Raw genomic sequence first — 27,399 nt, 5'->3', positions numbered from 1 at the left:
CTGTTATCTGAATGGTTTAAGGTCATAATTAGATGGCTATTGTAGGCTTGAAGCCTCTGAAGCCCTCTTCTACTCTCGTGGTGTTAAGGGTGTTGGCCTTCTGGAATTGCTTAAATATTAGCCTTCTCTCATGGAGTTGAAATATGATTCAGCTCACACGCGTTTGAATCCCGGAGCCTATCTATCTATGTCTGTTTGAAAAACCAAGTTACACGTGCGATGTGGAACTTCAGTGTAGAGGCAAGTACTGGACAGTTTAAGGAAAATTTCATGTTTATGCACGAGGTAACTAAGAAACGACTACATTGTACAAATGACAGAAGGTTCAGCTTCAGGTTTTTAAAGTTCATTCAAAGCTTTTAAAGGATGACGTGATTTAAAGTTTTGCTAACAGAATGTTCTTCTTGTTATTATTAAAATCTAATTATAAGCTTGGCTTAGTTGTACATATCTGCTATCTGAACACTGAGAGGCTGAGGCAGGAGGATTGTAATATTCAAGGCTAACTTATAGTGTAATAGTAAGACCTTTCCTCAAAACCTAAAACCTGATAGTGAATTTAAATTAGAAATAACTCCATGTCCTTGCATTGTGTCTTCTAGGTGTCATTGATGGGTACTCGGATGAAAAAACTCTCTTTGAAAGGCAAATTCAAGAAAAAACCGATATAATAGAGCATCTTGAACAGGAGTTATTATGTACAAACAACAGACTCCAAGAGCTGGAGTCAGACCAGCGCCGGATGGAAGAGGAACGAGAGCTGCTGTCCAGGCAGAGGGAGGCGATGAGGGCAGATGCTGGCCCGGTGGAGCAGCGTACGTACTGAAACTTTGTATCTTCCAGTTCCTGCTCTGTTTACAGCTGTCAGATGCTCCCTGACAGGTTGTCCTCTTCAGTGCCACTATTTACATATTTTATATATGAATCTGAAAAAATCTTAAGAATAAAGGCAAATTGTTAGTAGCCATTTTTTATTAAATCATATTTTCTATTTAGCCTTTTAAGGATATTAACTGTTAACAGGAAAAGAAGATTACTTATGCTGAAACATCTGTATCAAAAAAAAAAAAAGCTGCAAGTAATGAGGCTGTGTGTTTTTGGAAATGGGTAGGACAGAGTTCTTTGTGGGAGAGAGGTCATGCAAAAGCCATAAACACTGATCTGATGCTGGCCATGAGCAGGGTTGGGCAGTGTGGCCGTGCCCGCTGAATAGACATCTGACATCCTGGTCAGGGGGATTCAAAGAACATTTAACTTTATAATGACTAATTTTTACATCTTGAAGTTAAAGTTTGAACAGTAAAATTCTATTTTTGTGAGCATAAACTTTGAAAGCCGCTTACCGCACCCTCTGATTTCAAGAGGACTATACTTGGACTCTATAAATTTGGTTGTTTTTCCAGTTTTACCCACTTAGAAATATGACCTATATTGTCTCCCCTGAGAGAGTGCTCATATTCGGTTGGCACAGACTGAGGGCTAGAATTTTTAAGATTAAGAGATCTCATGTTATACATACAAACTATGCAAGAGACATAGAACTGTGGGTATCAGTGATACCCAGTGACATCAGCTTTTTAGTGTATGCACATGCGTGTTATCGTATTTGAGGACATAGACGCCATAACTCTGTTCCTGTTTTCTCCTCCTGTCTTGTCTCTCCTCTCATAGGGCCGATAGCTGCTGCAGCTGGTGCAGCACCTGGAGCAGGTGTGTGCAGAGTTGCATGCCCTGTTGTTGGGTGGGAGACTCACAACTAAAATGTGGTGATCCTTAATTATCGACTAACATCTCTAATTTTGCAGTTTCTCTGTTGTGTTTCTTTCATACTTACAATTCTTCTTCAACAGTAACACAGCTCAACTTACAATAGAAACGAGTTTTGATTTGCTATTAACCACTGAAGTTCGGAGTCACCATCATCTTATTTCATCTGTTTTAGCACAGCCCAAACCCAGTTTGAAGTTTCAGAGAAAATACTAAGTGTTTCTAAGGAACACCTTTTGTTTTATGAATCCCTCAAGCTCTCTGGTCTCTAATTTTTTGGAGTGTTCTTTCAAAACAAAACAGCTCATGAGATGATGGTAGCAAAGGATCAGTGTCCTAAGAGTCTTTGTGGTGGGAGACGTTGATGTTAACATCTAATAATGGTATAGTTTAGAAGGAAAATTTTCTGTACACCCCAGATCTGAATACAGCGTCGGTATATGGCTAGTATAAGTAAATCTAGAAGGTTTGGGGTGGGGTTTTTGTTGTTGCTGTTGTTGTTTTTGCTGTCTGTACTTTATCACTACAATAATTACAGCCCATCTTCACACAGTCCTTTCTGTATCTACCAGACAGACACTGCTCTTTACTTGTCTTAATTCCCTTCATCTCCAATTGCACACAACAAAACTGAAGACCATCTTATGAGACGTCACAGTCAGCTCCTGCTGACCTAAGCACAGGCCCCCATGCATGTTCCTGTTCCCTTACTGCACAGCATGACACCATGGAACGGTAGCTCCTGGTGTGGCTAACATAATGAGGCCTAAGACTCACCAGGAATCCTGGTTGTGCTCCCCCTCCCCCTCCTGCTCCCCTTTCTTGGTTAAAGATTTACAGTATTTGCTTATAATGCTGTGTCCATTGTATGCACATAAGGGCGACTTTATGGCTTGGGAATGGACTCAGTTTGCCTGTGGTTAAACCTGCGGTCAGCATTTTGTTTTAATTCAGTTGAACTTTGTCCTTTTCCTAATCATGAAAGTGCATTAATTATTTTTTTTTTATTTACTATGTTGTTTTCACAAAAATACCTTTTGGTAGTAGGAATTCTCGTTTTTGTTAATTCATTGTAATTTCAATAGTCATTTGTTTTCTGGTATAGGAGTAAGATATGTTGATATTTCCAGAAGAAAATATTTACTTTTGTGTTTCAAGCACTGGTTAACTTTTAAAAATGTATTAACAAACCATAAGTTATTTTAATGTAAATGTCATTAGGAGATTATAGCTTTTATACTTCACTGAAGTCAATCTCCATTCTTTTCTAAGAGATTCAAGCATATCTCAGCGTTCAGGAGTCAGTGGCAAGTGGACCTCTGTGAGTTTGAGATTAGCCTGGTCTATAGAATATTTATGTTTTAATGTATTCCAAGTAATTCTCTGCCATTGTTTCATGAAGATAAAGTTTAAAGAGAGTTGTCAGTGACTTCATTATCATGACATCATGAATCATAATTTAACGAAATGCACTGTCACATTTGTAAACAGAATTTCTACAGGAGACTGAAAAACTAATGAAGGAAAAGCTGGAAGTGCAGTGTCAAGCTGAGAAAGTCCGCGGCGACCTACAGAAGCAAGTGAAAGCTCTAGAAATAGATGTTGAAGAACAGGTCAGCAGGTTTATAGAACTGGAGCAAGAGAAAAACGCCGAGCTCATAGATCTAAGGCAGCAAAGCCAAGCACTGGAAAAGCAACTAGAAAAAATGAGGAAATTCTTAGACGTAAGTGCCTGCAGCCTTGGCTACGTTTGGAAACCCTGTCTTGCATGTTCAGATGGATAGATATGAATGAATGGGTAGGTGGGTAGATGAATAGATCCGTGAATGGATGAATGGACAGACACATAGGTAGGTGGATGGGTGGGTGGACAGATGGAAGGACCCGGGTAGGTAGCTGGGTAAATAGAAGGACAGGTGGATGGATAACCACTAGGCCCGAGGACTTAGCTCAGTGATGCAACCCAAGTGTGCTTAGTAGTCAGAGTCTCTGAGTTGAATTCCTAGCAACAACAAACAAAACTTACGGATATGATGCATGACTGTATATTTAAGACTAATCAAAAGCACACCCAGTTTGTGAATAACCCTGAGCAGCTAGGTTTTCCAAATTCAAAGTTAAGCTTTTTCTAGTTTTTCATTAACTAGTAGCCAAAACAGATGAGGACTCCAAGAGCTCTCACACGTCTGTGCCCAGCTTTGTGCGCAGGAGCACAGCTCCCAGGTGGCCCTTGGCCATGGACTGGCACAGCGGCCATGCTTCCTTCCGTTGCTCTCACCTAAGACGGCACTGGGTTTTACTTTTCCCACGGGACATCTCTCTTTAGGGTTTCAGAAGATGATGACCGTCTCTTGCCCAGGGAATCTATTGCTGACATTTTATAGTTTTAGATATAAGTCTATAATAGGATAAAACAAACCGAGTTATGTATTGCTCATTTGTTCTGAGCAATGAATGCCTTGAATTAGCAGTAGAGTTGTCCTGTGCCCAAATTCATCCTCTCTTATTCTGCATTTAACATAAACAAAAAGGATGGTACTGTAAATGATTTTTAAATATTCAGATTTCTGGTGAAGAGCCCAAATAGCAATTATAAACCCCAAAAATGTGTTTTCCTCTTAAGCCTTTATGGCTTAGGGTGTTTGTGTATTGGCCCATTATCTTTAAGCCTCTGGCTAAAGGGATATAAGAAATAATAGGGACAATAAATATTAAATAAATAATGCTGTTTCATAAGCCTAACAGTGTTTATTTTTGTCTGTTTTGAGACCGGGTGTCACTATGAAGCGCTGATCGGTGTAGAACCTGCTATGTAGACTACACTGATCTTGAACTCATAAAATCCACCTACCTTTGCCTAGCATCAGAGGCATGTGCCACCACGCCCTGCCATTATCATCCTCATCATTGCTGTTGACATTGTCATTATCATTACATTTCAGGAGCAGGCAATCGACAGAGAGCATGAGAGAGATGTTTTTCAGCAGGAAATACAGAAGCTAGAGCATCAACTTAAGGCTGTACCTAGACTCCTGCCTGTGAGTGAGCACCAAACCAGAGAGGTAAGGACTCATTGATACGCTGTCTATAATAGGATTTGAGTGTAAAATAAGGTGTCTTCAAAAACTCAAACGTGGATTCTTTCTGTAGTATGTAAATCTTAAAATAAGTAAGGTGTTATTTGAATATAAGGCACTTGCTAACCATAAGATGTATTGGTTTGGGAATACAGTCAGTATGCTTACCTGGCAAGTTTGAAGCCCGTTGCATTGGGTGTGTGTGTGTGAAATGTGGAGTTACACCCCCTGTATATTACACAACTAAATAAACTTCCTTGTTCACTTCTCTATTCTCACTTCAAATAAAAGTGATGTAAGGTATTTGCAGGCCAGCAGGATGACTCAGTGCAGTGTGCTGGCTAATTTTATGTCACCTTGATACAGGCTGGAGTTATCTGAAAGGAGGGCAACCTCAAACGAGAAAGCACCTTCATGATCTAGCTGTAGGGAATTCTCTTAACTAGTGATTGATAGGGGAGGGTCAGGCCCATTGTGGGTGGAGGTCATCCCAGGACTGGTGGTCCTGGGTCATATAAGAAAGTAGGCCTGGCAAGCAGGTCAGAAGCACCATCTGTGGCCTCTGCATCGGCTTAAGCAGGCCTCCAGGTTCCTGCCCTGTTTGGGTCTGTGCTGACTTTCTTCAGTGATGGCCTACACTGTGGAAGTGGATGTACAAGGAAAGTAAACCCTTTCCTTTGAACTTGCTTCTGGGCCTGGGATTTCACTGCAGCAGTAGCAATCCGAAGACACTGAGAGTCTTAGGTAGGGTTCTACTGCTGTGAGAAGACACCATAACTGAGACAACTCTTATAAGGACAATATTTAATTGGGGCTGGCTTACAGGGTCAGAGGTTCAGTCAGTTATCATCAAGGTGTGAGCATGGCAGCATCCAGGCAGGCCTGGTGCAGGAGGAACAGAGAGAACAACATCATGTTCTGAAGGCAAACAGAAAACTAGCATCTTCAGGTAGCTAGAAGGAAGCTCTCAAAGCCCACATCCAACAAGGCCTCACCACCTCCAGCAAGGCCACACCTCCTAATAGCACCACTCCCAGGGCCCAGCTTATTCAAACTACAACACTGAGTAAAGGCACTTGCTGCCAGGGTAAACAGCCTGCTCCTGGGAAGAAGTAGAGAACCTTCTCCAGCTGGTTCTCTGACGTCCACATGTGTGCTGTGACACACTCATACACACAAGCACACACACTCACACACACACACATACACACATACACACACACATACACACACATACACACACATACACACACATACACATACAAATACACACACTCACATACACATACACACATACACACACACACACATACACATACACACACATACACACATACACACATACACACATACATACACATACACACACATACACACATATACACACACACTCACACACATACACACACATACACAAGCATACACACATACACACATACACACACACACACATACACAAGCATACACACATACACACATACACACACATACACACACATACACAAGCATACACACATACACACACATACACACACACACATACACACACACGAGTGAATAAATAAAAATTTTTAACGAAATGTTAGCAAATGCATTTATAGTCATTGATTTATTACATCTGCCTGCACCTTCCCTTCCTGTCTCTCAGTTCCCCTCTCTCATCTCGTCTACCTCATCCTCCTGTCCTCCTTTCTTCTCATAAAGAACATTGGCTTTCAGATTTCATTTGCTGTATTTGGCTTTGTAAAAAAACATTTAAATTTTCAACTATCATAAACAAATAATACATTTATGGGGTGTACTTTAATGTATATACAGGAGGTATTATGTCTAATACATCATTCATTTATCATTTGTGTTGGGAATATGGTGGTAGAAACATTAAATATTCTTTACTGTCAAACACTGTAAAATTTTTTTAAGATAATTAATTTGAATCTGTTTATCTCTAACACACTGTAAAACTGTTATGCAAAAAAAAAAAAAAAAAAAAAAAGCCAAAACCCAAAATAGAAGCCACTGGGTTCATGCTTTACTGCTTCATCTCTCATTCTCTTCTGAGTCTGCTCCAGGCAGGTTCCCCACTCCTCCACTCCACTTTACCCTCTGCTCACATTTCTGGGAGGTAATGAGTACCTTTGGGCTCTCTAGGATTCATTCCTGCCTTCACCCACTCAGCTACCCGGAGGCAATCCAGAAAGCTGTATGGAACCATTGAGTTTATGGAACACTCGCTCACTCGCTCACTCGCTCACTTATACTCATTCACTCACTTATTCACTCACTCACTCACTCACTCAGTCCCTCAGTCATTCATTTATCCTCCCTCCCTCCCTCCCTCCCTCCCTCCCTCCCTCCCTCCTTCCTCCCTCCCTCTGTGTATTGGTGTTTTGCCTAGATGTATGTCTGTGTGAGTGCATCAGCTCTTCTGAAGGTAGAGTTAACAGACAGCTGTCAGCCTCCAAGTGGGTGCTGGGAATTGAACCCATGTCCTCTGGACACAGCCGACACTCTTAACGCTGAGCCGTCTCCAGCACCTCAGTAGCTTTATCACCGTCATCCAAGAGCCTGCAGTCAGATTACACTTGCAGTTTTTAATGTTCTGAAAGCAATATTTTTCATTTTGGTAATTTCTTCAGTGTCTCACTGAAATTTAGTATTCTTAGAATTTCTGAAAATTATATTTTTACGACTTTCTCCTTGATAAGTATGTCCATAAGCCATCTTATTAATCCTTCCTGTATTCTTCCATTACTGATACACAGCACTTGGGGGATGCGTATCAGTCCTAGAAGATAAATCTTGGAATACTTACCGTTTATTTTGTGCAGTGTAGGAGCCAAGAATAGTGGCATGTAAAGGAATTCAGCTTTCTTCATGTTCCTCTCCTCATCTTTCCTATCCTGCAGAATATAGGCTAAGCCTTTGCCAAATAACTTACCAACTCACAACACATGGAGGACTTCAAGGCCTTGTTTTTCACCTGCGAGCAAGTCAGGAAGCTGCAAGTCTCTGCGCTTTATTATGTCATTAGGTCGTAGTGGGCTGTACTTCAGATACTTCATGCTATTCAAATGCATTTCCCTCTTTCTGCCAGGGTAAAGCCAGGGTGCTCTTTAAAATAAACAAACAAACAAACAAACAAACAAACTCTGGGTGGGGGGAAGGATTGTGGGAGGGGTCAGTGAGCAGGATGTAGAGTGAATAAGAAAAAATAAAAGTAGAAATAATTTTTAAAAAACTTTAAAAATAAGGTCTGTGAAAGCAATAGTATTTCTCTTTTAACTACTATGCCCAGTTTTATCAGTATGTACAGTGTTGCCTTTGCTAGAGATGACCATTGCTATCCTAATTTTAAAATAAAATTAACATGTTTTAAAATACATGATTTTCATGGGGTACACTTAGGTTCAATCTGAGGACTTGCCTGCAATTAAGAAAGCAACACTGTACCACTGAGGTACAAGCCCCAGGAAGCAGCTTTAAAATGTATGTTTCACAGCTACGAACAGTGCATTCTGAAGCATGTTTTCATCCTACTTTCAGGTTGAGCAGCTAACTAATCACCTGAAAGAGAAAACAGACAAATGCAGTGAGCTGCTGCTGTCTAAGGAGCAACTGCAGCGAGACGTGCAGGAGAGGAATGAAGAGATTGAGAAGCTGGAGTGCCGAGTGCGAGAGCTGGAGCAAGCCCTGCTGGCTACTGCAGACCCCTTCCCAAAGGTTCGAGGGCGAAGGGAGAGCACTGTGCTCTGTCCTGCTCCGGTGGCAGCTGCTTACTGACGCAGCGTTGTGGTCCCTTGCCAACATTAGGGCACAGTGCACCTTCATTGCTACTTTAGTTTGCTTTCCTTTCAGATGTTGTTTGCATCCCTTACTTCTGATACAGGAAGAGTAGCTGAGCCAGAAGAGTTAATCACAATTGTAACTGTCAGTTATGGCCATGAGCTTTCAGACACTTTCCTGACTCCAGATTAGATGCAATGAAGCCCGTTCCTATTCTCCAGAAAGCCAGAATGGATAGAAGACAGCAGAGGGAGAGAGCTTGGAGGCAGGCAGATGGGAAAGGAGTTTTGTTTATCTCAGGAATGAGTTTTAAATGTCAGCAGTGTGTGTGGTAATGAGAAGTGCATGCAAGAGTGAGTACCTGTGACTTGTTGACTATTCTAAATAGAGTTTCCCATTTTAAATTGGAGAAATAGACTTACTTGTCAAATACAAATACCTCAATGAATTATCATGGTATAATGTCTGAGGCTTTAAAAGGTTCTTATGTGTTTTTAGGTAGAGGAACAGAAAAGGCCTGGAGCTGTAGAAGTGGACCCAGAATTATCGCTAGAAGTTCAACTGCAGGCTGAGAGGGATGCTACAGATAGAAAACAGAAAGAGGTAAGAAGTTTCTTTTTCAGTCGCAAATGCAGTTTAAATCAACTACCTAGAAAATATCATTTGAACAGAAAGACACCGTTGGGAAGCGAAGGTTAAACTGTTCTCAGTTCACTGCCTTGAAGATTGACCTTGAAGGTCAGACACTGAACTAACAAGCTGGTGAAGGTCAGTGTCATGCAGGAAGGTGGTGTGGACTGGATGGAGAGGAGAGTATGTGGGACCGTGGTAAGCCTCTCTCAGCACTGTCACTCCACCACATGTCTGCTGGCTGCTGCTGCTGCTGTTTTGCTTATTTAAAATATTCCCCAAGAGAGAACTGTGTAATCATTTCACACGCGAGGCATGCTATTAAACAGTGGATCCGAGTGCCTGGGACCGGGTTCGTAGCTCATTATTGAGCACTTGCCTCGCGCGGACTTGCACCTAGGATGCCCCGCAGTGCACAGAACAACGGAACAACAGCAACAGTAGTGACAGCTCTCCCACTTTTCCGTACTCCTCCCCTGAAAAGTACTCCACTTACTCGGGAATAGGGGTTCACCCCAATTGCCCCTGAGGCCGAGGTTGGGGGAGGGATTGGGGCTAGTTCCGTCAGACTGAACATCATAGCAGGGCCCTAATTTAAAAGCGAAAATTCAGTATAATTACAAAAGTAAATTCAACTTTCTACTTTGTTTGTAATATATTTAAACCTTTTTTTCCTGTTAAATACACCTTGATGCTGTGGATATGACTTTTAAAGTATTTACGGATACAAGCCCTCATGTACCTGTGTGTAGGTACAGGTCCATCACAGATCCTTCTTCAGACTTCTCTACCTCACTTTATATTTTCAAAGATTAATTGATAGCTATGTGGATATGTGCATATGAGTGCATTAGTGTCCACCCACCAGAGTCCAGAGACGGTGCCCCTGGAACTGGAGTGATGTCATTGAGTTACCTAACATGAGTACTGGGAACCAACAAGGGTCCTCTATAAGAGCTGTGTGTACTCCTAACCACAGAGCCATATCTCCAGAGCCCCCACCCCTACTCCTACCTCTGTGCATTTGAAACAGAGCCTCTCTCTGGTCTAGCACTCACCAGTTAGGCTAGACTGGCTGGCCAGTGAGCCCCATTTCTGCCTACCCAGAGCTAGGATTCCCAGAATGTGCTGCTATGACTGTCTTTCTTACTGGACTCAAGTGGATCTCACCCTTGCACAAGTGCTTTATACAATGAGCCATTCTCTAGCCCTAAAATTGTTCACATTACACTTTTATCTTCATACAGTTTTTCAAGACATTAAATATATTTCAACAGATATTTGTTGGATTTAAATAATATAGAAGTGGCAATACAAGATATGACTGATGTAGACTTAATTTAGACATCAGCTAAAACAATGTTCAGAGAACTCGGAGAAGCAAGCACCTATACAAATGACTGTAGTAGAAATGATACTAAGACGAGACATGTTTTCTTCCTGGCACCTAATACTGACAGATATTTATCTGGAAAGTTCTTTTTTATTTTGTTTTTGATATTTTGTGAAAGCAAAGAGCTTGCCTTTTTATGTGTAACCACGCCTCCTTATTTCAAGAAGATATGGAAAGACTTATCTTACATTAACTAGAAAGGGAAGTGATGTAGCTCAGTGGTAGAAGATTGGTCTGCTGTGCACAAGACTCAGGTGTGGTTCCTGGCACCACAGAAAACTAAATGACGAATTCATTTCTCTAAAACAGGAACCTTTAAGCAGCTCTGAAAGGCCGCCCTTCTCCATCCCATCCCCTCTTGTCTCCTCAGACACACAGCTTGATTTGTATGATTTTTATTTCCTTACTTATTCTATATGTATAGTGACTTTTCCTTCATTTACATCTCCTGCACCACATTGCCAGCTTCCCAGGGAGGCCGGAAGAGGGTGTTGGATTTCCCAGACCTGGAGTTACATATGGTTCAGAGCCACCGTGTGGATGTTGGGAATAGACCCTGAGTCCTCAGGAAGAATAGCCAGTGTTCTTAACTGCTGAGCCATCTCTAGTTTTGTTTTGTTTTGTTTTTTTTTTCTTTTCATAGTGCTGGAGGTCAAAGCCAGGGCACCTTAAAACTCTTCCATTGACATTGTATTTTCTTAGATTTTGTTTGTACATGTATGTGTGATGTGTATGCATATACACCTCAGTGTGAGTGCACATGTCAGTATTGGAGTATCAGAGGTTGATATCAGAGGTCGTTTGTGATCACTCCCTGCTTTATTTACTGAGACAGGCCCTCTCAGTGAACTAACCAGCCTGCCTTGAGAGCCTGTGTCTACCTCCTGAATGCTAACTGTCATGTCCACCTGGCTTTTGTTTGTGACTGAGTGGGTGTGAACTCCAGTTTTCATGCTTTTACAGCAAGCATTTACCCACCAAGCCATTTCCCCAACTTACCTTATGTGATGGTTTGTATATACTCAGCCATGGAGTGTCTTTATTAGAAGGTATGGCCTTGATGTAGATATGTCACTGTGAATGTGGGCTTTAAAGACCCTCATTCTAGCTTCCTGGATTCTGCTAGCAGCCCTCACATGAAGATGTAGAAATCTCAGCTCCTTCTGCGCTATACTTGACTGGGTGCTGACATGTTCCCTCCTTGATGATAATGGACTGAACCTCTGAACCTGTAAGCCAGCCCCAATTAAATGTTGTCTTTCATAAGACTTGCCTTGGTCATGGTGTCTATTCACAATAGTAAAACCCTAAGAAAGATAAAAGTCAATACCAGGAATGGGGTATTGCTGTGGTAGGTCTGAGCATGCTTTTCTTTGGAAGAATGTTGAATTTGGGACTTTGGATTTGGAAAGCAGTACTTAAAATGGGGCTTAATGGGCTATCTTAGTAGGAATATGGAAGACTTTGTTACTGAGAGTGATCTGAATTGTGCAGACCAAGCCCAAGAGGTTTCAGTCTAAAATTTCAATATGTGGCCTAGAGAATGTTTTTGTGGTATTTTGGTGAAGAATGTGGCTACCTTTTGCCCTCATCTGAAGTGTCTGCTGAGGCTAAGGTGAAGAGACTCAGATTAATTGCATTGACAAAGGAAGTCTCAGACATGCTCATCATAGACTTTGTTCTCTGGTTAAGTCTCATGAAGAGCATTTTAAACAAGCACAGCAAGCTCAGAAAGAAAAAAATGTAAACTGTATGGTTTGGTATTAAAGGGGTACCAGGAAGCAAAAATGGAACTGAATCCTGTGTTCAAGGAAATAACAAATTAAGGGAGTGGGACTTTGGGGCAAAATCCTACCCAGCTAAGTTTAGATTAAGGCATGGTGGTACACACCTTTAATCCCCAGAGACAGGCATGTGGATCTCGGAGTTCAAGTCAGTCTACAGAGCAAAATACAAGACAATCAAGCTTAGGCAGTGATGGAGTTGGAAAAGAGGAAGCTACTGATAATGTAATAGAACAAGGAGGCGTATTCCAGCTCCAGTAAGCAGCTGATCTTTGGCAGCTTCGGCCATGTGTTGCTGGCTGTATAGTCCAGAGGAGGAGACTACTGGGACAATTGATGCTGGTTAGCTGAAGCTTAGAAATGAGTGGTGATTAAGAAGAGACCAGCCTCACTGAGGTGAAATCTTCTGGGAAGTGTTTTCTGAGAGCACAGAGAAGCTGTGCTCCAGAGATAGCCAAGCTTGTACCTCATGCTGCAACTGGACTTGGTAATGTGTAAGAGTCACCCAGGTGGTATTGATTTTGAAGGCATGAAGGGCTCATACAAAGGATTTGGGGCTTGGCACAATGAAGAGATGCTATGAGAGAGTATTGGTGAAGCCTAGTTGCAGTGGAAGACCCCAGTGTATTGGAGATGTCAGTACCATGAAATGAGCACCAAGAGCAGCAACAATGGAGTGGATCATCCTGAGCTTAGAGTGCTACAAAGGTCAGAGCTGGAAAAGTGACGCCAGCCCTTTGGAGGAGCCCAGAAGATCATGTGTGGATCCCAGACTTGAAACAATAAACTGTAACGTTGAAGTTGCCTTGGAGACACCAAGATGGTCGAGATGCTAGAGCCATGGGCTATCTGCTGAGGAAAGCTGATAACAGAGAGTGCAACCAGCCCAGGAGAAAGCAATTTGTCAACAAAGATGAAAAAGGAGCTGGAGATGTGAAGACTGCCTTGAAATAAGACATGGAGATGCAGAGGTTGGAGTTTGCCCAGCTGCTTTCCTGTCTTGATTTGGGGATTTACAGCTAAGTGAGTGGATGAAACTCAGAAAAGACTTTGAACTTAGGACTTTTAACATTGTTGAGAAGCGCGCTATAGACTATGGTGACCTTTGAAGTTGCACTTAATTTATTTTGCATAATGGTACATTTAGGTATGGCCCCTATAGACTCATGTTTGAGCAAGCCTTTGGGGGCCAGGCAGTGGAATGTGATGGTTTGTATATACTTGAGCCACTGTTAGAAGCTGCGGTCCTGTTGGAGTAGGTGTGTCACGTGCGTGTGGGCTTTAATACCCTAGTCCTAGCTGCCTGGAATTGAGTATTCTGCTAGCAGCTTTCAGATGAAGATGTAGAACTCTCAGTTCCTCCTGTCCCATGCTTGCCTTGATGATAATGGACTAAACCTCTGAACCTGAGGTTCAATTAAATGTTGTCCTTATAAGAATTGCCTTGGTCATGGTGTCTGTTCACAGCAGTAAAACTCTAACCAAGACACCTTGTCTTTACTTTTTAGATGATGCCTCACTACGTTGCCTAGGCTGAGCCCAAACTCTACAGATTAGGGGACTACAGGCATATACCACTATGACCACCTGTTTTTAGTACTACTAAGACCTTAGTTTCTTGAACTGAGTGTTTAATAGATGTCTACTTTTCCACCCGGAATCAGTTGTCATCTGGGACTGCTAGAAAAGAGAGAGAGGGAGAGAGCTGATGTCAGCTAGCTTGTTTTTTTCCTGACAAAGGCATAGAGCAATAGACATTGAATAAGTTAACAAACTCAGTGTTACTAACACTGACAGGTGTCCTGCAGGGATACTCATTGTTGTGAAAAAGGATAGCATCATAGCATGTATTATAAAAAAAAAACAAAAAAACAAAACAAAAACAAAACAACAGTGGCAAAAAACTTTAATCATTTGCTCTGAAAACTAGGCAGATATTTTCAGGTAACTGATATAAATCTAAGGTATATTAAATATGTATCAGATTTTAAATGGATTCACTCTCAGTACTTGAGTTTGGACAGACACATCTTTAAAAGCCTGTTAGACTAAGGAAACAGAAAACTTCAAGAATTTTTTTTAAAGTAAGGAAATTATTTGTATAGACATGAGGTTTCTAGCTGGGCATAGTGGAATTTATTGTCTTTCTTCTTGGCACTTGAGAAGCAGAAGGAAGTGGATCTCTGAATTCGAGACCATCTTGATCTATATAGTGAGTTCCAGGGCAGCAAGGACTGGGAAGTGAGAGCCTGTCTCCAGAAATGGAGGAGGAGGAGGAGGAAGAGGAAGAGGAAGAGGAGGGAGATAGAGGAGGGGGAGGTGGGAGAGGGAGGAGAGGAGGGAGAGGGAGAAAGGGAGAGGTGGAAGAGGAGGTGGAGGAAGAGAAAGGAGGAAGAGGAGGAGGGCAAGAGAGAAAAGAAAGAAACATTTTAAGGGTTTTTGTTGTGGTGGTTTCAGAAAAAGGTGCCTTAAATAAATTTGTATCTCGTATTGCTAATCCTACAGGAAGTAATAATAAATAATAGTTAACTTTGTTTTATGCCACGTGCTAGTAAGTGCTGAGGAGTAGTTTAAACACTCTTTCCTTGGGGTCTTCATCTCACCTGTGTGTAAGCTGAGCCTTAAGAAAAGTTACGCTTAGCAGAGCCAGAATTTTCACAGATTTCACCGATTTCAACACCGCTGTGTGGCAGTGCTGACAGCCTTGGGGATGGATTTGTGATGTTGGTCTTCTCAACCGTAGTGTGACATCGGTACAGTAGAGCATTGTTCTGGGTTCTCATGTGCAGGGACCTGGTGAAGGCCTTCTGTGCAGTGCGAGCATCCACACATCCATGTACTGCATGCATCCAGTGCACAGCCAAGTACTGCCAATTCTCTGCCTTCTCTGCTCCCAGCCCACACTGAGTTACACAGATCACAGAGATAACACTTTGCCTATAAAGTGACACATCAAAAGAATGGGCATGTCATGTAGGCTGCAATTTTGCAGTGAAATAACTATGTGTGTATCTTTTATAATACCTTATTCTAAAAGTAGTTGTAGAAGATAGACGTAGTTGTGGAAGCTATGAATAGGTGTGCATAACCAGTGTATACCATTAATAATGTGATCATCAGTGTTCTCAGCAATAAACTGGTAAGCATATGTGCAGAATCACTAAATATATTTAAGTACCTACAGAGTTAAATACCAATGTTACAGATGATAGGTAGACAGACAGACAGACAGACAGACAGACAGACAGACAGACAGAGTCTTTGACAATAGTTATAAGACTAATATAAAACAGGATAAATGAGTCTGGAGAGATGACTCATTGGTTAAGAGCACTGGCTGCTGAGTTCAGTTCCCAGCAAGCACATGGTGGCTCACAACCATCTGTAATGGGATCTGATGCCCTCTTCTGGCCTGCAGGTGTACATGCAGATAGAGCACTCAAATACATGAAATAAATAAGTCTTAAAAGAAAGAGGGAAAGAGAAGAAGCAGGGTAAACAGTGGTTTGGAATGGAAGACTGCAGTAGTCATCCCTGTAAATTCAGAGATGGCTTTACCCTGACTGTGTGAGCTGAGGACTCATTGCTTCTCTTTGTGACTTTTCTTTCTTCTATATAATGGGAATAATAATTACGGAACAGTCTAGTGTGTGTGTGTGTGTGTGTGTGTGTGTGTGTGTGTGTGTGTGTGTGTGTGACTGTGTACTTAGTGGGGCCTCGTATGTGAAGGCCATTGTCCACCTCAGGTGTCATTCCTCAGGAAGCATCAACCATCTATTCTGAGACCATGGGGACCTGTAGGGACAGGTAGAGGAGCCTGATCTCAACAGGCCCCAGGGATAATCCTGTCTCCAACTCCTCAGTGCTACAATTCCAAGCTCACACCACCACACTTAGCTTTTTACACAGAGTGATGGGGATAAATCAGGCCCTCATATGTGGTCATCTGAGCTATCATCCCAGCTGCAAATTTGACTATTATTGCTAGTATTATACTATTTTTATTGGACTTGCTAGGCTGACCTCAAAGCCTTGCTTGTGAGTACTGGGATGCTAATTCTATGATGCCATGCGTAAACAACAGATTACCCTGTAGGTTGTAAGGCCACAACTCAGCTGCCACCAGTGCTGCTTCCGCATCTTAAGTTGCTTGCATTGTAGCGGTTTTGATCATTCAAACAGGCTTTTGCGTATCCATTCATTAAACACCTGTTAAGTAGTTGTGAAGTAGTTGGTTAAATGGTTATTACTATCCTCGGTCAACCCATATACATATAATCAAAATAATAAAAAGAAATCTTTTCTGTAGTTTGAAGCCAGGTATGGTGACATAGGTCTTTATTTCTAAAACTGAAGGAGGCAGAGGCAGGCTAGCCTCAAACATAGCAAGTTCCTGGATGGCCGGGGCTACATAGAGAAACCTTATCTCTCAAAAAGACCAGAAACCAGAGACATTCAGCTTGAGCATGTTTAGGCATGAAGCAGTAAACATGACTTGAATGTGTAAGCACATGTAAATGCCAGTGCATGCTTTGTAAAATAGATCTCCTTTCTGTTTGACAGTGACATCTGTATGAACTGGTTTTGTTTTTTGTTTTTGTTCCCCCTCGGATAATTTTGGTTTTAAAGATCACCAACTTAGAAGAACAATTAGAGCAGTTTCGGGAAGAACTGGAAAATAAGAATGAAGAGGTTCAGGAGCTTCTCATGCAGCTAGAAATTCAGAAAAAGGAGTCCACTACCCGCCTGCAAGAGCTCCAGCAAGAAAACAGATTATTTAAGGTAATTGGTTTAGAAGAATAATTCACATTTTGATACTTTGTATTTTTGTCAGTTATTTGTGTAATGGGTTATCCTAGCAGCCTGCAGAATAGGCACAGAAACCTGGTATTTCTTTTACGGGCTTTAGTCCTAGATTGGACAGGCTTTATGCTAGTCTCACATCTCAGCCCTACGCCCCTTGTCGCTCGCTGTCTGAGTCTCAACAGGGCTGTTCTGCGTCATCAGTCTGTCCCCAGGTGCACTTGTCGTGTGCGAATGCTCCTGTTACCCCGTGTAACAGTGACCTCCTGCCCTTATTCACCCTCTTTCTACTCATGGTCTTTCTCGAGATCCCCTACTGCATTCTCAGGCCTACCTTCCTATCCTTTCTGCCAGTCATAAGCCCCAACCATTTATTGGCTAGTCAGGAATTAAACTGGGGATCAAGGGTTACACAACAAAGGCCAGTGTACATGTGAATTCACTTATCCAGACAGCAGTCAGATCTTGGGGTGTCAGACTTCAGCATTTGTACACATAGCACCAGACCAACCCCCAACATATTTGCTACCAACAATATTAGTTATTAGTAGGCAAATGAATTTGCATGGGAGTTATTTGCTGCCTAACCTAGATACTTGAATTTATCATAATGAAAATATTTGAGATCATTTATCAATATATTTTAAATATTGAAGTATCTTATTTTAATTTATTATGTGCATGCCATCTGTTTTCTAAGACGTAATTCAAGGTATGTTTTGAAACATGTAATGTCATACAATTATGAGAATTATTTTCGTCCCTAGGAGGAAATAGAAAAACTCGGGTTCACCATGAAGGAATCTGATTCTCTGTCGACTCAGGATCAGCCCATGCTGTTTGGCAAATTTGCGCAGCTAATACAAGAAAAGGAGATTGAAATTGACCGATTAAATGAGCAGTTTATAAAACTCCAGCAGCAGCTTAAACTCACAACAGATAACAAGGTGTGTCCACTTTAAATTTATTTGTCAAAATTAATAGGAGTTATAGTTTTTCAATTTTTGTTACACTTACCTATTTTGGAGAAGGGAGTGAGTTTGCACTTACCCTGCAATGTTTCAGAGGTAGTGAACAGCTTGTGGGTGTAATTTCTCCTTAAACCGGGTGAACCCCAGAAGTGAGACTCACCTCGCCTGTTTGACAGGCAACATCCTGACCTGTCAACGTCTAGTGCATTGGAGGCCCTGGGTACGGTCGCACACAACCAGGACACAGGGCGTGCAGAGCAAAGGCAGAAGCAACTGCACGCAGTTGCAAGCTTTATTAATCCTTATATAGATATGAATATGTGTTACTATAATTTTTATTTTGGCAAGATACCATAAAATCATTATTCCCACGATACCAGGAACAACTGAGGCAAGACTAAACAAAGAAATACGACTAAACAAAGGTTTCTTCTCAAAATATTCACATAACATATCACCCCTCTTATTATCAAAGTATACTCGCCATTACCAAGAGAGCGTGAGAACCGCTTTCACAGAAACAGGACACAGCAGAACATAGTTTAAGGCCAAGTGAGAAAAACATTTTCTTCTCAAGGGCGGCATTCCAGCCCCCACTTGCTCCTGTCACCAGTCCTTACTTGACCCTGCCTGGGAGCTGCATCTCTCTGTCTTAACACTGACCCACTACGTCAGAGGCTTGAACTAAAATGTAAAACACGAAATAGTGATAATTCTCACTTCCCTCTTGAATTTCCCTCGGGATAGGGTGTGTGCACCTGAGTGTGCAGACACGTGTGCCCGTGCCTGTGCACACAGTGGCCAGAGCAGGGCATCAGGCATGTTCTGTTGCTTCTCTCTGCCTCACTGCCGTGACACAGGCTCTCCATTTAGTCTGGTTGACCAGTGAGCTCTTGACATCTGCCTGTCTCCGGTTCTCAGAGCTGGCTTACAGGCCCACACAGTCCTGCCCAGCTTTTTATGTGTATGCTGGGGGTTTGAATTCACTTCTCATGCTTACAGAATAAGCACACCTAGTCACTGAGCCTTCTCACTCACTCGCCCTCTCCCATCCAATTTTAAAAACATACCATGGCTCAGCTGGGGAAGGCGCTTGCTAACGAAGTTCAAGTGTGTGTTATTGGGTGTGCTTGAAAGTCGTTGGTTGTGTGTCCTCTTTCATTCTGTTCAAGAGGACGCACTTATACTATTTTCCAAACGGGAAATGAACTGCTCAGGTTTGAGCTCAAGTTTAACAGAACTCCCAGAATGAAGTTCTAAATAAGAGGAGGTTATCTTGCTGGTCTGTATTGGAAATAGCACTCTGCGTCAGAGACAGTATGTTGGTTTAGGAACTACTCATTTCTGCTAGGTCACTTCTTAAAATAGAATTTCCAGAATATAATATACATTTATTTTGTATGCATCCTTTTTCATTAAATAATAGGTCATTGAAGAACAAAAGGACCAGATACGAGATTTAGAAACCCAGATTGAATGTTTGATGAGTGAACAAGAACTTATGAAGAAACAGAGAGCAGAGGAAGCAGAGCAACTCAATGGCGTGATTGAGAAATTGCAGCAGGAGTTAGTCAGCACTGAGCAGAAGAGAGAGGGTGCCAGGGCCCTCCCAGAAGACGAGGAGAGCTTTAAACACCAGTTGGACAGGGTGACTGTTGAAAAGCTGGGTTTAGAAAAGCAAGTAGAGACCACCAACCAGGAACTGACAGACTTGAAAAATGTACTTAAAGAAATCAACTTCAAAATGGATCACATGACACAAGCACTGTGCAACTTGAATAAAGAACTTCCCAATGTCCCTAAGGAAAGTGTCCACGTGACTGTGCATGAGCTTGGCTGTGACAAACTGCAGCCAGAAGGTGCCTCTGCCCAGGATGCTTCCCAGCCCCTAGAAAGTCAGACCTCCCTTATGTGTCTTCAAGAAAGCACTAAAGCTTCTCAAATACTAGAAATAAAGTCACTACCACTGCAGGGGTCTGGTAGCACCAAGGACTTCGAGCTTGCCCAGTGTCATAAACAAATAGACACCATACAAGAGCAAGACCAGTCTGAAATAGGAATGCTTCAGAAGAAGATCACAAACCTGCAGAAGATCCTGGAGAAGTTCTCGGCTGCATTGGTCAGTTGGGTCCAAATGGAGGCAGCTCAGGACCGTGTGCAGCTCTACCAAGAAAAGCAAACGCAGACGGTCTCGTCAGCACCTGAAAGGACAGATACACAGAATGTAAATTGTCTGGCAGAAAACAACTTGGAGTCACATGTCCCCACACTGGCTGTGAGACCAGCAGAGTTGGAGAGCCGTGTAGCTGAAGTGCTTAGTGATATAATGTCAGAAAAACACATGGAAACTGTGGGGAAGAATGCCTCAGAGACAGAAAAGGAAGTTGTGGCGCTACAGAAGCTATTAGAAGAGGCCAAGAAAAGGCTGAAAGAAGAAAGAGAACAAAGCCCTAGGGATAGAGAGGTTAGTTTTCAGTATGATGGTTTATTTTCACTCAAATGCTCTAGGTAATTCTTTTCCTTCGTTCAGTGATAGTTTACTGATAAATCTGGAGTTTGGTTTACATCAAACGACTTATATATAATGAGATTTCATGAAAGTATACTGTTCTTAAAGAAGAGGCATTACTTTATTTGAATAGTGGTTTGTGAATCGTTTAGCACTGACTCAGAGACTTCCTGTCTGTATATAGGATTATATACAGACAGAACTCCCAAGTGAAGTAGAGTGCTACCTGAATGATTATGCCTAAGGCTTTGGGGATGATCTTTGGTTGATGGTCTCTAGTTTCCTGAAGCACAGCTGCTCAGAGTTGGCCTGGAGATTTTGCTGTTAGGCTTAGCTATGGTAGGTTTTTAATTTGCTTATATACTGTATTCAATGCAGTTTCCTTAAACTAGGGCAAAAAGCTGTAGACACAGTTAAAGTTAACACTAATTTTTATCACCAGAGTAACAAGTGCAAACTATATTCTGTAGTCTTCCAATATGACATCTGTTCCATTAAAGTCATTTATTGAAATAGAAATATAAAATTATTTACTTTTAGCTCTGTTCTCCCAGACTTCTGTGGGTTTTCTCCCTTAATTTCTTCCTAAACATGTGCTCTGACATCATGCCTTTTAAGAAGTGAAAATTTTCACATTATTAATATACTGATTTAATGTGGAAAAAGTCATTAGCTCTCACAAATTCTATACCTGTTGAGATTTTGTTGTTCATGGGGGAAAAACTTGTATTAGAGATCTGTAAGTCTTCTTAGGCAACGATCTAAAACTGTGTTTATTTATTATTGTACAGAAGACAATACAAGGACTTAGTTTATATTGCAAAGGGCAATAATTTCAGTAACAAGACTGGGAACTACTTTACTGTGAGTAATAAATAAGATGGGTAAGACCTGCCTGTGACATGTAAGGAGTGTCTTGGTCATGTCTGGAACAAATTAGAAAGTTTTGGATGGCAACCAAGTGTTTTAATACATATACTAATGACATTATTCACCTTCATTCTCAGAAAATTGCTCTGATTATCTTCATGTAGAGTGATGGCTCTGAACAAAAGTCCGCGCTGATTTTACCAAGCTTCAGCCATTTTGTCCTCTGATTGTAGGCAGCCATTCTTGGTAAAGCAGTGTAGGTGTGCTTTGGACATCACTGTGGTTCCTCAGTGCTAATATTCTCCTCAACTCTCACTCAGAGAACTGCTCAGCTAACTCATGCTGGTGGAGGCAGTGGATTTTCAGGTGGCCTTGAAACTTTTGAAGCTGAGTCAGCCACTTCAGAACTCGCCAGTTACAAAGAAAGGGCAGAAAAACTTGAAGAAGATCTTTTGGTAAGATGAGCAACATGGCTCCCAATTCATTCATTTTTACCTCATTTCCTCTCAGTGCGTTCCCTAGGTCTAGATCTTCAACTTCAGTGCTAGGGAAAGCCTTTTCTAGATTTAAAGAAAATTCCATGGTTACATTTCTTTACCAGCAACTTATCGTTTTGTTTTTCTGGGAGTAATGGTTGGGAAGATGCTTCTTACCTGTACTAGGTGACGGAGAAGTAAGGCTTTTGTTAAACAATACTAAAAGTCACCATGAGAACAGAGGCTGATGACGTAATTTACTTCTCTGTAACCTGGCCGCAGTGTGTAAAAAAGGGTGCAATAACTGTGGAGCACCCCAGTTAACTGTGATTTTCCTTTCCCGCTGCAAATCAGCACTGACGATGAACTGTGCTCTCTGTGTCCACCCTGAGGCCTGCTTCTAACCACACAAGACTTAACCGATTTCTCTGCTCTTCTGTTCACCATGTTTTAGGTAAAAGAGAGCTACATAACATCACTTCAGAAAGACCTAGGCCAAGTTAAAGATCAACTCACAGAGGCCAAGGAGAAATTATCCCACTACTTAGAAAAAGAGAATGGGACTGGGGAACAGGAAAGCAGAAGGGTCCCCATACCAGAGTCACCTTCTGTTGAGGGAGGTGGCGGCTCTGGGACCATGGAGAGGACGGGCAAGGTCAGCAGCAGCAATCAGACCCCGCAGATCCTTGTTAGACATGCTGGGGTTCAGATCGACTTACAGAGCGAGCGCTCCCAAGAAGAACTCAGAGACACCATCAACCAGTTTACTGAAAAGATGGAGCGCATACAAGAGCTCCATGCTGCTGAGATTTTGGATATGGAATCCAGACACATCTTAGAAACCGAGTCTTTGAAGAAAGAACATTCTGTTGCGATCCAGTTACTGACTAAGGAGTGTGAGACCCTGAAGGATATGACCCAGTACCTGAGATGCAAAAAGGTGTGTGGGCTTTATAGAATATACTCTTTATGTCCTGCCATTTGCCTTCCAACAGTATAAGCTTTTAAGAGAAACATTTCAAAAGGATCCAAGGAATAATACCTCTTTTCATAATACAATCATAATGTGGCATCTTTCTGTATAGTTAGATAATGAATTTCCGTATGGTTTGGAGCCTATTGTGATTTTGTAACTCATAAGTGTTCCTTCCTATGGCAACATCTGTGAGGAGGAAATTAGACTTGTTATTTGTGCATCATTTCAGTATGACAGATTAAATTGATGTCTTTATTTCTCCCTTAGCCATATCAGAAACTAGATGAATTATTCATTAGGTCCAATATTTTAGTAAATAAATTTTAAAGTCTTGTATATTCTGATTTTGTCTTCTTTAATTAGGGATCCTCCATTTCTGATTTGGCAGATTCTGTTGCTTATCAAAGTAGAGAAGTATACTCCAGTGGTAAGTCGAATAAAATTCTGGAATGTTTAAACAAATGAAATAGTGTTTATTTAAAAAGTGTTATTTTGTATGTAAACATGTAATTACAGGTGGTCATTTTCTTAATTTTAGATTCAGAATCTGACTGGGGTCAAAGCCAGGGATTTGATACAGCAACAGAAGGGCGAGAAGAAGGCGAAACTTCAGATTTATTTCCAAAGAAAATAAAGGTATGGGAGACAAAGCCCCTTCGTTAACTCAGGCAGCGTCGTCTCTGCCAACAGGGCAGTTGATTTGAAGTCCCTGTAGAAAGAACCTCACAGTTAGAAGAATTCTTGGGCATCTGTTTCTAAGCCTCATAGATATTACGGTGCAATATGGTAGAGATTGTAACTTGCCTTCCATCAGATTTTTGTCTAACCAAATCAGCTGGATGCTTTGAGATCATTTAAAACTATGCACTGGGTACTCAGCTTTTTAAAATTGAACTCACCTTTAAGAAAAGCAATGTAATTACCACTCCTAAACCTTAGTTTCCTCCATGTAATCAAATTTTATAAGCGAAGCTGAATGTGTGAACTGTGTTCCCTACTTCTCCCTCGTAACCCCACTATGACCCTGACTCAAACTGTGTCTATATGCAATGTGTGGTGATAAAGTCTACAATCTCTGCTGGAGGCGACGATGTCGAAAGCAATGAATGACCCACAAAAGTAATGTGAGCTTAGGTCAGTGTGTCTGTCTGTGCCTTTGCTTGTCGCTTGGGGCCCATGAAGTTAGAAAACCAGCTTCTTCCTTGTAAAAGGTTTACGACAAAGTTCCTTGTTTATGTACCACACACGATGTTCATTAATAGAGTAGAATGACATCAAGAGTCATTCTCTCTCATGCAGCGGTATCCCATAATTTATATGTTTAAAATTGTATGTATGGAGACTTTTCATACCCATGTTATTGACCTTTTTTTTGTTTGACAAAGTTATGAGAACAGTCTCAAGGTGCAAGGTATATTTCACATGTTTTCTTTTGGTCAAGTCAGTGACTGATCACTAACTCTAGAACTATGTGGAGCTAAATGGAGGAAGGGCCTTGGACATGCCATTGACACTTAGACATTGACAGCAGTAGGACTCACCACTCCACAGGAAGCAGACGTCTGGAAATGTTGGAATCCAGTTGTCTACAGTGGCTTTTTAAAATCGGTTGGGGTTGATGAAGCTGCTTGTTTAACTTTGTATGTCTTAATCTTCGGTCTTTGAAGTCATAATTTTGCCTTCAATATTTTATTTCCAGGGGTTAGTGAAAGCTGTCCACAGTGAGGGCATGCAGGTGCTTTCTCTCTCGAATCCCCTCTGTGATGATGGAGAGGACCGTTCCGTTCAGCAGCTTTCAGAATCTTGGCTGAAAGAGAGACAGACTTACCTCAATACCATCTCGTCCCTTAAAGATTTAATTTCTAAAATGCAAGTGCAAAGAGAAACTGAGGTATTCAAAGAATATTTATCTTGTAGATAGCTGTACATTTGTTTAATGCCAGTAATACATTTTAAAGAGTAAATTATCTTTTTACATATACTTCATGTGAATTATTTTTATCTTTTCTCACCTGAAAAAATACATTCTCTTGAACTTTTGAAAAATATATCTTTGTTAGTAGACTAGTATTTTTGGAATGGATGTAAAGCGTCCTCTTTGGAAGACTGACTTTTGCTGTTTGCATTTCACAGGTCTATGACAGCTGTCAGTCTCATGACAGCTTCTCAGACTGGCGAGGTGAACTTCTGCTTGCCTGTCAGCGCGTTTTCATAAAGGAACGTAGTGTTTTACTAGCTACATTCCAAACTGAGCTGACGTCTCTCAGCACTAGAGATGCAGACGGAGTATTAAACTCTCTAGAACAAAGAATACAAGAGCAGGTATCAAAACAAAATTGTTTTAAAGAACCTCTTTTGAACAGTAAGAAGTGATGGATTATTGATTTTCTTTGGCGTCTTGATTTAAATATGAAGGTTAGCATTTAACAGAAACCACTAAGAAAATATAGAAGAAAACCTACTTCAGATGTTTTACCTTACATTACCAAGCAAGAAACACTGAAAATTAGTGAACGTAGGAAGTTAAAAAAAAAAAGGACAAAGCCAAAGAAACTAGAAAGATAAAGTTGCTGTGCTCTGTTGGCCCCAGGGAAAATCCTCTGACCACATTTTCATTGGCTGGTTAGGTGTGATCTTGTTTTCTGTGTGACTGCATTCGTCAGACTTGCCATTGCTGAATAGAGCACATGACGTGAACAGCTTACATACAGAAGTGTAACATACAGAATGGTTTACACACACCCTGGTTCAGAGGTTTTGGTTTGTAGTCTTCTCTTCATGAACTCTGGGTTATGTCATGGTACCAGAAGCAAGAGGCAGAGGCAGAGAAAGAATAAGGGGTTAGGGACCAAGTATAACCTACAAAGACACGTCCAAGGGACCTGCTTCCTCCAGTGAAGCCCCGCATTCCTAAGATTTCCAGAACCTTCCCAGGTAGAATCTGCTCCATTAGGAAACAACGTGCTCAACACGTGAACTCATGAGGATTATTTCACGTTCAGACCACAACAACAGGTTTATTTGAAGTTGCCTGATTATCTATATGTTACTGTTTTATCACTGTTGAACATGGCCTACAACAGTGTAAATTAAACATGGATGTAAACCCATGTGCATACACATACCACACACCCATAAAAATTGAAAAATATAATACTTTAAGTATCTGTCATTCCATTTTAAAAACAGAGTTAATGATTTTTCTTTTTAAAAAGGGTATCAAATTCATTCAAAACTGTGGTTCACACCTTTAATTCTAGCACGTGGGAGGCAGAGGCAGGCAGATCTCTGAGTCTGGGGCCAGTATGGCCTCCAGGGCAAGTTCCAGGACACAGAGAACCCTGCCTTGAAAAGCCAAAAAGAAAAAAGGATCTTATTTAAGACCAGCTGCCATCATGGCTCACAGCTGTGACTCCTGCCTCTCGGGCTGTTGACTGGGGGGTCACAAGTTTGTAGTAGAGTTGCATCTCTTAACCTAAGGGGTCTTAAAGCTGGGGTGTGGCTAATCGGTAGACCTCTTGCCTAGCATGTGTAAAGTCTGCTTCAGTTCCCCAGTGTTTGGGAGAAAACCAGGGAGAAACAGAGTTTGAGACGACCTCTACAGTGAAGCAGTAATTAAAAATGTCATAGCGTTAGCATGCCCAGGTCTTGGCTTTTGACAAGTTCTCCCTGTAAAGGAGCTGTGGGTCCTTGGAGACTCAGGGTTCTGGGACTGGAGCATGGCAGGTATGAGGTAAAGCATAGACTCTCTCTCTTCACTGAATAGCAAAAACCTAATCACAGAATAAAGAGAATGTGTAAAAAACTCAAAGAAGCCAACCTGAAGCTTTTACACTGGCCAAAATTTTAGAAAATGTAAATATCCATCTAGCTGACTGAGATGGCATACGCCCTTACTTCCAACACTCAGGAGGCTGGCAGGTCTCTGAATTCAAGGCCAGGTGTTGTGTGAAAAAACTTTTCCAGGGGAGATACTATACACACACATTCCTCCCCCTGCTCCCCTAATACCTAAACTAAATAATAGTAAAAGATTATGAAGCAGAGTGAAAAAGAATTCATGAGGTCATATTCATGAACAAAATATCACAGTAGAGTGTCTCCTAGTGAATGTTCTCCCAGGGCAATGTCATTAAGGAATCATCTTTTATTAAACATGATTTATTTTATCAAGTAATAATCAGTGGTATATGCTAAAGTTCATGTGGAAAGATGTTAAATGAGTTTTTCCTAGTTGTGAACTAATGCCCCTGAAGATACTTTCATTGATAGTAACTCTTAGTGGTGAATCCTTGCAGACAGCTCAAGTAGTCGGTCAATGGAGCAGTGATGTCAGCTAAATGCTGACCTTAAAGGA

The 27,399-nt window shown here is 41.4% G+C and overlaps 1 protein-coding gene across 14 annotated transcripts in view; it reads left to right on the top strand.

Moving 5' to 3' along the window:
- Akap9 (A-kinase anchoring protein 9) overlaps nt 1–27,399 on the top strand; it is a 135,864-nt gene that overhangs the window by 83,374 nt on the left and 25,091 nt on the right. For 7 of the 14 annotated variants that reach the window (XM_063285527.1, XM_017592446.3, XM_063285530.1 and 4 more), the window contains 15 exons: nt 603–815; nt 1,672–1,710; nt 3,259–3,491; nt 4,710–4,829; nt 8,391–8,567; nt 9,129–9,233; nt 17,067–17,219; nt 18,008–18,187; nt 19,638–20,675; nt 21,911–22,045; nt 22,521–23,006; nt 23,406–23,469; nt 23,581–23,678; nt 24,742–24,933; nt 25,176–25,364. In XM_063285527.1, the coding sequence (XP_063141597.1) occupies nt 603–815; nt 1,672–1,710; nt 3,259–3,491; nt 4,710–4,829; nt 8,391–8,567; nt 9,129–9,233; nt 17,067–17,219; nt 18,008–18,187; nt 19,638–20,675; nt 21,911–22,045; nt 22,521–23,006; nt 23,406–23,469; nt 23,581–23,678; nt 24,742–24,933; nt 25,176–25,364 (3,422 nt within the window). The remainder of the gene's footprint in view (nt 1–602; nt 816–1,671; nt 1,711–3,258; nt 3,492–4,709; nt 4,830–8,390; nt 8,568–9,128; nt 9,234–17,066; nt 17,220–18,007; nt 18,188–19,637; nt 20,676–21,910; nt 22,046–22,520; nt 23,007–23,405; nt 23,470–23,580; nt 23,679–24,741; nt 24,934–25,175; nt 25,365–27,399) is intronic. The other 7 variants (XM_063285532.1, XM_006236025.4, XM_063285531.1 and 4 more) reach the window with 2 other exon arrangements.

Source organism: Rattus norvegicus, chromosome 4 (assembly GCF_036323735.1).
Source record: "Rattus norvegicus strain BN/NHsdMcwi chromosome 4, GRCr8, whole genome shotgun sequence".
NCBI classification, from domain to species: Eukaryota; Metazoa; Chordata; class Mammalia; order Rodentia; family Muridae; genus Rattus; species Rattus norvegicus.
Note: the sequence above shows the minus strand (reverse complement) of the source record. Positions and strands in the feature narration are given on the sequence as shown.